The 12096-nt window shown below is 43.8% G+C and overlaps 1 protein-coding gene across 1 annotated transcript in view; it reads right to left on the bottom strand.

Annotated features, from left to right (window-relative positions):
* Positions 1-12096, bottom strand: part of LOC124545710 (netrin receptor UNC5C) — a 227348-nt gene that overhangs the window by 33130 nt on the left and 182122 nt on the right. The window contains exons 7-8 of the mRNA XM_047124654.1: positions 5117-5170; positions 746-1138 (exon numbers count right to left, since the gene is read on the bottom strand). Coding sequence (XP_046980610.1) covers positions 746-1138; positions 5117-5170 — 447 coding nt within the window. The remainder of the gene's footprint in view (positions 1-745; positions 1139-5116; positions 5171-12096) is intronic.

Here is a 12096-nt window from a genome sequence, read left to right as displayed (position 1 = left end):
ATGGCCGCGTCCGTGTTTGGTGACATCGCGGTGAACGCACAATGGAAGCGTGTGTTCGTCATCGTCATACTGGCGTATCACCCGACGTGATGGTATGGGGTGCCACTGGTTACACGTCTCGGTCACGTTCGCATTGACGGTACTTTGAACAGTAGACGTTACATTTCAGATGTGTTACGACCCGCGGCTCTACCCTTCATTCGCTCCCTGCGAAACTTTACATTTGAGCAGGATAATGCACGACCGCATGTTGCCGGTCCTGTACGGGCCTTTCTGGATATAGAAAATGTTCGACTGCTGCCCCGGCCAGCACATTCTCCAGATGTCTCACCAATTGAAAACGTCTGGTGAATGGTGGCCGAGCAACTGGCTCGTCACAATACGCCAGTCACTACTCTTGATGAACTGTGGTATCGTGTTGAAGCTGCATGGGCAGCTGTACCTATACACGCCATCCAAGCCCTGTTTGACTCAATGCACAGGCGTATCAAGGCCGTTATTACGGCCAGAGGTGGTTGTTCTGGGTACTAATTTCTCAGGATCTATGCACCGAAATTGCGTGAAAATGTAATCACGTGTCAGTTCTAGTATAATATATTTGTCCAATGAATACCCGTTTATCATCTGCATTTCTTCTTGGTGTAGCAATTTTAATGGCCAGTAGCGTAGTTCTAATATTGCCACCTGCTGCGGCACTTTTTTTAAACGCCGTCTGCCTCTGCTGGCGGCAGCAGGTGGCGCCTACCTGAGGCGGTGCCGGCGCTGCTGAGGCTGGAGGTGGAGCCGCCGGGCCGCAACGGCTCGTCGTAGTGGTGCTCCTCCTCGTCGTCGTCGTGGGAGAGGGCGCCGGGCGGCGGGGGCGGCGGCTCGCTGTAGGGGTACTCGTAGCAGGCGGCCGCGATCACCGCCGTCTGCGTCAGGTCGGGCTGCAGGCGGCGCTTCTCCGGGTCTGCGGCGAGCGCGCCCGCCGCCACGTCGCCGGCCGACGCGGGCGAGTACAGGCCGCCCCCGGCGCCGCCCGCGCGCGCGCCCTTGCGCCGCCACAGCCAGCGGTAGCCGCCCGCCGCCGCCATCAGCGCGAACACCACCATCGCGACGGCCAGGCCCACGTACAGCGCCACGTCCGGCGGGTGCACCGCTGCGCACACACACCACACGCTGGACACACTCAGATTTTCATCTTCCTGCTATGTACACTGAAGATTCAAACAAACTGGCACACCTGCCCAATATCGCGTAGGGCCTCCGAGAGCACACAGAAGTGCGCCAACACGACGTGGCTTGAGCTAGACTAATGTCTGAAGTAGTGACGGAGGGAATTGACACAATGAATCCAGCAAAGCTGTCCATAAATCCGTAAGAGTACGAGGGGGTGGAGATCTCTTCTGAACCGCATGATACAGGGCATCCCACATATGCTCAATTATGTTCATGTCTGAGGAGTGGCCAACTCAAGTATTTAAACTCAGAAGAGTTCTCCTGGAGAAGCTGTAGAGCAATGCTGGACGTGTGGGGTGTCGCATTGCCCTGCTGGAATTGCCCAAGTCTCTCGGAATGCACAATGGACACGAATGGATGCAGGTGATCAGACAGGATGCTTACGTACGTGTTACTTGTCAAAGTCGTATCTAGACGTAACAGGGATCCCGTATCACTCCAATTGCACACGGCCCACACCATTACAGAGACTCCACCAGCTTGAACAGTGCACTGCTGACATGCAGAATCCATTCGTTCATCAGATTCTCTCAGTACCTGTACACGTCCATTCACTCGATACAATTTGAAACACCTCCCACCAGGCAACATTTTTCCAGTCAGCAACAGTCCAGTGTCGTTGTTGACTGTCCCTGGCGAGGCGTAAAGCTTTTTGTCGTGCAGTCATCAAGAGTACACGAGCGGGCCTTCGACTCCGAAAGCCCATATCAATGATGTTTCGTTGAATGGTTCGCACGCTGACACTTGTTGATGGCCCAGCATTTAAATCTGCAGCAATTTGCGGAAGGGTTGCATTTCTGTCACGCTGAACGATTCTTCAGTCGTTGCTGGTCCAGTTCGTGCAGGATCTTTATGCGGCCGCAGCGATATCAGAGACTTGATTGATGTTTTACTGGATGCCTGATGTTCACGGTACACTCGTGAAATGGCCGTACGGGGAAAATCCCCACTTCATCGCTACCTCGGAGATGCTATGTCCCATCGCTCGTGCGCCGACTATAACACCACTTTCGAACTCACTTAAGGATTGAAAGCTTGCCATTCTACAGCAGTAACCGATCTAACAATTGCAGCAGACACTTGTTGTCTTATATAGGTGTTGCCTACCGCAGCGCCTTGTTCTGCCTATTTACATATCTCTGTATTTGAATATACATGGCTATACTAGTTTCTTTGGCGCTTTAGTGTTTAAGGGCCTTTCCATCTTGATTTTCACTTTATTTTCCCCATCATTACAGTTGCAAATATTTAGTACTTCGGTCTGACTGTGACACTATAAGTATAACCTTGCACAGCAAAGCCCGTTTTCCGAACTGCTCTCATTACGTGAACGGAGAACGTTGTATGTGATCATCAAGGACAGCGCTGGACTACTTTATTTCTGTGAAAGGAGAGTGTAAACACTGCAAATATTCGCAGGCGGTTGGTGGCAGTGTGTGGAGAGCGTGCAACATCACGAAAAGTGCTCTTAAAACCCGACAACGATCATCTCCATACAAGTCGGAAAAACACAGCTGCCATCGTCGAAATGGGGTTCCATGTACTGCCATACTCATTGGTTCCTCTCGATTTCTACCTACTTGAGGCTATGAAGAAATCTTTCCCAAACTGTGAGCAGCTGTCAGGGAACGAGTGCGACAGGCTCCAGGAAAGGGGTTCGAGCAAGACCTACAGAAGTTAATGTGGCCAAGTGAGGAGAATACGGTGGGTGAGGTTGTACGGGGAACCCCATTTCAGCGGTGGGAGATGTGGTTTTCCTACTCTTACGGAGACAAGCATTGTCATGTTGCAAGATCACTTTCTGGTGACGGTGCACACTCTCCGTATATTGCTACCAGCCGCCTGTGAATATCGAGTGGCTTTACACCTACCATTCACAGAAGCTACGTCATCCAGTGCTGCTCCTGTTGCACCAGCGGAATCTTCTGCCTTGTGGCCGTTAACGTTCCGGTTACCTGCCCTGAGCGTAGACGTAAATTGCAGGCAGTTTAGTTTTCTCATTGTGTTGTTGCTGTCCAGCACGGTGTGTAGTTTGACAGCTTCGTGTACGATTGGTTGTGGGCGCCAATATCTTCTACGTTGTTCCGTTGGATGAAGCGAAAGTTATCTTGTCGGTGGGTCCGCTGACTGTCGGTCGGTTTGGTTGTCGTCGGATCGTGAATGGTTGGCCCGACTGCCTGTCTGACCTAAGCGAGGGTTAGTGTTTGAATTACAGGCCGACCCTCGAACGTCTGGGCGCCCTTGTGTGTACGCCTTATTTTTTTTTTAAATTTGTTCTTGTTGTTGGTACTTGTATGGCTTCTAGCCGGTTTTGTGTTTTAAAGTAGAGCTCTTAAGGCCTTCAGCCTAGTGTAAGGTACTGTTTCACGTAAACCCTTTGGCATTAAAAAATTTTTTTTTGAATTTTTAAGTCTTCGGCCTTCAGCCGAATTCAGTTTTAATTGTTTGTTCTTAAGACCTTCACCCTAAATTAAAGAACTGTTTCACTTAAGGATTTTGGTATTTTTTTTAAAAATTAATGTTTTGGAGTTTTAAGTGTTCGGCCTTCAACCGATTTGAATTTAACTTGTCTACTTCAGCCTAACTAAAGAACTGCTTTAAGATAAGGCTTTCCTTTTGAATTTCTGATTATGCTTGCGTTTTAAGTTATTGGCCTTCAGCCGTTTTTACATAAAGTGGCTTTCAGCCGGCAATTAAGTCCAAAAGATTAAAGCTGTGTGTTTACAATTTTTTTTGGGCTCTGGTAATGTTTGATCAAATAATTAAGTTGTATGTTCGAGTGTAACCGATAGCCCATTATTTTGGCCCCTTTCCACAATTTATTCTATCCGTCCCTGTCCTGCGGATTAAGCAGGGCATTTCAGTGCTTTTTACTGTTATAGACGCTACTATTTTTACTCTATCTTTTTTTTATTGCTTTCAGGACACCAAGTGGTTTGTGGCTGTGATTCAGACTCATACATACAATAAAAGAAATCTGTGTTTATTGCAAATGCGGTTTACAGTAGAACACTCCATGGAAGACGGAGGATAGGATAGGAAAGATTGTTTGGGGGGAAGAGACCAAACAGCGAGGTCATCGGTCTCAACGGATTAGGGAAGGACGGGGAAGGAAGTCAGCCGTGCCCTTTCGAAGGAACCATCCCGGCATTTGCCTGGAGCGATTTAGGGAAATCACGGAAAACCTAAATCAGGATGGCCGGATGCGGGATTGAACCGTCGTCCTCCCGAATGCGAGTCCAATGTGCTGTACCAGATGTCGGTATTTAAGTGCAAACATTTTGCGATAGCCTTGGCCATGACTTCACTACAAGTTACTGTGACTAGTTCCATACTGTGTTTCGATTATACGTTATGGAGGGTTAAAATTCCATCATCAAGTGGGCCTATGCCAATTATTAAAGCAAGTTTGTATTGTGTGTACGTATTTTGGGTAACTTGTGGCTCTGTGATGTTAACACGACAGGAAAGGAGCATATGTTCACTGACAGCAGTGGACCACGTAACCATTATTACGGACAACAGGCATCTCTTCATGCTTAATGTCTTCCCCGACGGCGACAGAACCTTTCAGCGAGATATCTGTCCCTGTCAAAAGGCCATAATCGTGATACTGTGGTTTGAGGAATATAATATTGAACTCATACTGACGTCTCGGACACCAAATTCGTCTTATTTGAACACGCTGGAACACATGTGGGACACTGCAGAATCCATGCCTCGCAGAATCGCTGTTATACGGCGTTTGAAACGGGGACCAATATGCTGTCAAGGAGGCAGTCATAATGTTTTGACTCATCATCGTAGTTTACATCTGCAGAACGCTGTAGCGATTGTACACAATCTTTGAAGGTAAGTGTGTATTGCTGAAGTACGAATAATGGGATCAGTTGCTCACCTTCTTCTGACAGCTGCACCGAGTCATGGCTGCCAGCAGCTTCTGCCTGGTTTCCTGAAACAAAAATAATAAATAAATCACTTGCAAAAGCTCTACATCCATTGCTGCACTTGCTCCTCATTTTTTTCCAGAGCACGAATGGCAGTTAGGAGATGATATATTTAACAAAGGATTGAATTGCATTTTTCATGGAAGCACTAAAAGGAAAGAAATTTGGGACTTTACGCTACTTCCACGATGAGATCATTATTGATCGGGCACAAGCTCGAACTGGTCGAGGAGCGGGAGATAAATTAGTCGTGTCCTCCTAGTATCTCTTTTTATTAGTATTTACACGTCTAGTTCCGCAATACCAAATAGAGGAGCCAATCTCCACGGACATGGAACGAGACAGTACATGAAATAAACATCGGAAAAGTTAATAACAAATAAAATAAAATGTACATGAATCTTATGCCGTCGGCAAGCTGCTGAGTATTCGAGTATACTTGTATAATCAGTAATGTGAGACAGGCAGTTGCTTAAATTTTTCCGTACGCTCCTGACAGAATAGAAGGAGCAAATATTTCAATTTAGATTTACTACTAAAATTGCTTATTTCTGGTGGCAAAAAAATAGATGTAGCAGAATACTTTACGTCTTTCTGCAAGAGAGTAAGGAAGTGCTATCCAAATACAAACAGGATGTCTACCTAGCATTAACTGAGTGGCAGCTGCTAATTCTTGTCAATAAGCTCATATTGTTAATAACAAACGACATTATACATATATTGAGAGGGCAGTGTCATAATTCTCCATACTCCCGTACAGGGCTCTTCAAGAAGTTCGTGAACTTACACCACACGTTGCTCTAACTGCCCTTTTCTGAGCCCAAAATACGCTTTTCGTGTAGGAAGATTTACCCCAGAATTATCTGAAGGTTTACCTCAGAATCATCTCGGCATACACTAAAACCGCCGGAAGCCTGGATTTTAGCCTAACTCTGGCGGAAGGTGATTGCAGCACCTTATCCACTTCGATAGGTTCTTGGAAGTAGAATCCAGTATCCTTGTTTGCATATATTGATCTTCTTCTTTCGTGGCAATTAATTCAAGTTTAACAAGACGAGAATTTTGCTACGTCTCTAAATGTGCTAGACAGTGCAGCGCAACAAGTGTACGTTCTCCATTAAGCACCAAATTACAGGTTCGCGTAAGAAAAATTAGGAAGCGACGGAAAAGCAACAAACATGAAGAAGAAAGAGGAAGGAATCAGAGTGGTCGGTGAAAGATGGTGGAAACCATGGTCGGTAATTTTGAAAATCTCCTACGTCTTAATTTAAATAGCGGATGGATTGTGTCACCTATATAGGAAGAACACCACAATAAAAACTGTGGGTGTGCGTGCGTGTTTGTTGTTAATCATGCGATTGAATTTGCATGAAAAAGGCGAAGTTTTGCACGATGCCTGAGTATTGCCGAATTATGATCATAATCATTGTAGATATAAGGTACATTTCTAACACATCCGCATATTACGGTAGGTGGCAAAAATGACTCAGACCTTATGTATTAAAACTCATAAGATTATGACACAATATACTCGTTCGAAATGACAAAATACAGCAATACAAACAAAAATTAAAAGAAACAAAAGAGATGGAGTGAATGGAAAATAGCAGATTACTTAAACGGTTAATGAAATAACGTTCAACAGGGAGTTGCGTTGTACGGAGACAACGTAGAAGAAGCCACAACAGACAGCCAGCTAATCCCTGAATTGCTAAAATGGTTCAAATGGCTCTGAGCACTATGGGACTCAACTGCTGTGGTCATTAGTCCCCTAGAACTTAGAACTACTTAAACCTAACTAACCTAAGGACATCACACACACCCATGCCCGAGGCAGGATTCGAACCTGCGACCGTAGCAGCAGCGCGGCTCCGGACTGGAGCGCCTACAACCGCACGGCCACCGCGGCCGGCCCCCTGAATTGCTAAATGAGAATTATATATTGTGTAAATACTTGGTGTGGTGCTGTAATGTGTACGTGTCATTATAGAGAAGCAATATGTTTATTAGATTTGTCACAGAAACACGTGTAATTACCATAACTGCGACTCTCATAATGACGAAAGACTTCAGCCACAGTAGCCGTTCATCGCATGTGACAACAGTGTTTCTAGATGTTACCATCTGGTTTTGATTTTCGTCGTAGCTTACACTGCCTGTAAGTAGGGAAGAGCTCGAAAGATGGAGCATAAATAATTCTTGATGCGTATGACGTCGTAAATTTTGAAACGTTGTGGTTCTAATGTGATACGGAACAGCACGGTCTGCTGCTGCATGCATTTCCAACAGACACTCGGCTCCGACACTATACTGTGCAGCTAAATCGAGGACAGTTCCAGATTTTATTCAGCTGAACCGTTAAATGGAGTTTATGGAGACACATATTACATCCGCCGGAGCGATCAAAGACATGCTGTCTGTGCCTCACGGACACGGTAGAATGCGGTTTCCAATCGATTTTACACATCCTTTTCGTGCCACCATTAGCACGTTCTACGTGTCTTCCGCGAACCCACTTATGCGTCAGCACGAATTCTCTGAAAAACACTTTAACGACCGATGCACAGGGCTCTCATTTCAATGTAGCATATCACTGTTAAAAATTCTTCTCGTCAGATCGCAGTCCGTGGAAAAATAATCGCTCGTTCCTTGCTGTATCCAGAATTTGATCTTATCTTCACAAAAACAAGAGCAGAAGTACGCTGGGTGTGTCATAACTACTAAGGGGTGAAAGTATGCGGTAACAGAAGCAAAAACGTTCTAGTAAACATGAAGTCGCAAACAAGCCATTCGGGAGATAACAGTGAATTTACACCGACATCTGCATCTACATGACTACTCTGCAATTCACACTTCAGTTCCTGGAAGAAGATTCATCGAACCACCTTCAGAAAATTTCTCTATCCTTCCACTCTCCAACAAACCACCTTCATACATCTCTACCGTTTCGCTCTCGAACACCATACGGGAAAAACGAACATTTGAATCTGCCCGCGGCAGCTCTGATTACTTTTATTTTATTACGATGATCCTTCCTCCCACTGTAGGCTGGCACCAACAGATTATTTTCGCACCGAAATTTCGTGAAAAGATCTCGCCCTAACTATAACACATTTATTTTAATGATTGCCACCTGAACTTGAGTATCACATCTGTGACTCTCTCTCGCCTGTTCTGCGGTAACACAAAGCGAGCTGCCCATCTTTGAGCTTTTTCGATGTCCCCCGTCAGTTCTATCTGATACGGATCGCATATCGTGCAGCAACACTCCAGAAGAGTACCGACAAGAGTAGTGCAGGCATTTCTTCAGCAAACCTGCTGCACCTTCTGTGTGTCCTGCCAACAAAACGCAATCTTCGGTGCACCTTTCCCACAACATTATCTATGTGATCGTTCCAGTTTAAACTGTTCACAATTGTTATCCTTAGGTTTCCAGTTGAATTGACAGCTCTTAGATTCGTATGATTTATCGTGCGGCCAAAATTTAAGGTATTGCTTTTAGTCCATGTGGATGACCGCAGACTTTTCATTATTTATGGCCAACTACCGTTCTTCACATAATGTAGGTATTTTGTCTAAATCATTTTGTAATTAGTTTTGATCTGTTGATGATTTTACTAGACGATAAATGACAGCATCACCAGAAAACAATCTAAGTGGGCTGCTTCGAATGTCTCCTAAATAGATTGTACAGGTTATTAATACCAGTGGGCCCATAACAATTCCTATTGGAAACCCAGAACCTCTTCTGTTTTACTCGATGACTTCCCGTCGATTGTTACGAACTGTGACCTTTCTGGCAGGAAAACACGAATCCATTCACACAACTGAAGCCATCTGGAAATATCGAATCAATTTGAGATCCCCTGTCGATATCACTCATTTTTTTGTGTGAATACTGGGCGATATTTTCTGACTCCTTGGTGCCTGTGGGTCAACAGATTGTTTTCTGTCACGTAATTCATAATGTTCCAAAATCCTCCTGCATATTGACATCAATGATATGAGGTTGCAATTCTGCGGATTACTCCTATTTTCTTCCTTGAGTTCAGGTGAGACCTGGGCTATTTTCCGGTCCTTAGGTACAGATCTTTCGTCCTTAGGTACAGATCTTTCGTCGAGCGAGCGGTTGTATATGATTGCTAAGTACGGAGCTATTATATCAGCATACTCTAGATAGGCGCTTGTCAACCTACACTGACTTTAGTGTACTACTTTGTACAAGTGTATTTCTAATCCAAACTTTTCCAATGAGCCCCCCACCAATTCGGCTCGAATTTCATCCTTGTTCTTAAAAAAATACAATACAGATTCAATACGTTACATTGTCACAATTTACTGTTCATTCGTACCTTTCAAAGCATGTGATCTACATATCGTCCTCGCATTTTGATTCAACACTGTACACATCTCTACAATGGGTTACGAATCTTTTAAAACACTACAAAATCATTTCGCAAATCTTGACACGACTGTACATTTCGCTGTTCAAATTTTGATGAACGAAGTCAAAGAATTCCAGATGACTGAAGGCAGGTAATTTTGAGGTTAAGGTAGAGGCCATGCTCGGCCTATCGATTTTGGGCCATTTTGCTCGTTAGATGTGGTATTACATAAGTAGCAGAGAGAGCTGGTGCCCCGTCATGTATCTACCACATTACTCAACCGTGGGCCATACCTGAAACATGAGCCCAATTGTAGTGGAACTGAACCAAAAATTTCATATTTCATACAGATTTGTACGAACTGAGACACTATTTGGCGGCTCTTTACTACTCATTCGCATCTATCTTGTTAACAGGTCATTTGCAAACCCATATTTACTGAACGTTTTTGCTTCTGTTATCGTATACTTCCATCAGTATCAGTTTTCGCCATTAATTATGATACACCCTGTGTTGGGGACCCTTAAATTTTGCCGTTTCGAAATTGCTACCTGTATGTCTGTAGGTTTGTAAAGCTGAACTGAATATCGTTTGTGCTTATAGTGCTCATACATAAATGGTCACATATTTCTTTGATATACGACTATCTGAGTCAGCGTTTGTGATATAATACTTTATAATCGATTATCGATCACCGAAGCAAAGTCGATCATTACCCCTACCAACAACTTTGATCTTAACCAAAATTTACATCAAGTGAATTCGGTTTTTTATCCATATTTGGAATGTTTAATTCATCCCCCACATTTTTCTGCCATGAGATGAGGATCTGTAACAACTAAAGACAGCAGTAGAATAATAAATTTCATGGGGGACCTTCTCATCTGGCTAATACAAAAATTGTATTTTGTATTAACAAAGGAAAGTTGTTGCACAATATTAAGATTCAGGTAAATGACTGTTTTGGAAAGTGACACTTATTCAGCAGATGCTGGCGGTCAAGAGATCATATTTTACACATACACCTGTAAACCAAACACATCAGCTGAATTAATATCACTGAAATATAACTCGTAATATTGAATTCTCTTAACTTCGGAAATATTAGTCACAAAATCTAAGACCAGTTTTGCAAGACGCACTATAATTCCTTTAAGAAAGACACTATACACATCATTTCTCAATCGTTTTAAATTTCGTTAAAATTTCATTTATTTTATTTTTCTAAGCTGGCAGACACAGTGGCAGAAATAGTAGTGAGCTGAAGTGTGGTTGCTATAGTGTTAATACGAGGGCTATTTTTTTTTCAACCTCCAATCGGTAGCGAAAGGGAAACCACAATGAAAATCAAATATGTTTCAGTTTGCAAAGTTAATTACATCCTTTACCTATATTTCTACATAGTCGCCGCACTTCGACTTAGACAAATATCGTAGCATGTTGCCGACGTTCCAATACCATCGTCGTAAAAGGCAGCAGCCTTCCGCCAATTCTCTAAGCTGGTCTGCAGCTAGTTATCTGTGCCAAAATGCTGTCCTCATAGCCAGAGGTTCATGTGAGCGAAGAGATGAAAACCAGAGGGAGCCAAATCGGGGCTGTATGGCGGATAATCAAACAGTTCCCATCGAAAACGGTGGATGAACATTGTTGTTACACTTGCAATATGCGGCCAAGAATTGTCATGAAGAAAGAAACGAATCAGAGTTACACTATGTGGTCTGCGTGAAATCAGGGGAAACGCTTCAGCAGGATTCCTCACTTGGCGGGGGGCACTATTTTCTGGGCATCTTTACGTGCTCAGTGTGCACTCGTAAGTAAAAAGTACGATATGGAGCGATAGACGGGCATATTAAGGACAATCCACAATACATATTCGCAAACCTTCACAGGATTTTCACTGTGGTTTTAATTTTGCGACCGATCGGAGGTTGAAAACATGACCCTCGTACATATTGAAACAAATTTAACTTAAAAAAGAAAAGATATTTTGAATGAATACAGATGTGATTTAAAATAGCGATAGTCTTCAGACAGACAGCCTTATCCTAGTATTAAAGACATATTTACTCTTCGTTTTGTTACATTATATCACTTGAAAAAGTTTTTAAACAGATATCAAGCGTCACTTCGGAGTGAATTGCTGTTGTGGTAGGTCATGTAGATCTGTATTGCTTCAGTTTTTGAGGATGACAACCAAATACAGATGCCAACAGTGCAAAACATATATTATGTCAGTTGTGATTGAGAACGTCTTCTGTGACTTGTTTAAGAAACAAATATTGTGCCATAATGACATGTTTTGAGTTATCTGTGTTTACCTCCAACATAGATAAAATTTTCTCCGTTTATTAGCGAGTCGTGTTGTCACAGCGTTTCGACGAGTTTCCTACTTTCCATCTTCAGGGGAAGTGTCGGATTCGTGCTTAGTTCCTTTCTTTAAGACTGGACTGCAGACAGCTTTGCCGGCGGCCAACGCGTGGGTCACTGGCGTGTCTCCGGAAGAGTTGTCGCTGCAGGTGGAGGTAGCATACGGCGGGGGTTGAGGA

Source organism: Schistocerca americana, chromosome 8 (genome assembly GCF_021461395.2).
Source record: "Schistocerca americana isolate TAMUIC-IGC-003095 chromosome 8, iqSchAmer2.1, whole genome shotgun sequence".
NCBI lineage: Eukaryota > Metazoa > Arthropoda > Insecta > Orthoptera > Acrididae > Schistocerca > Schistocerca americana.
This window is presented reverse-complemented; position numbering and strand designations above follow the sequence as displayed.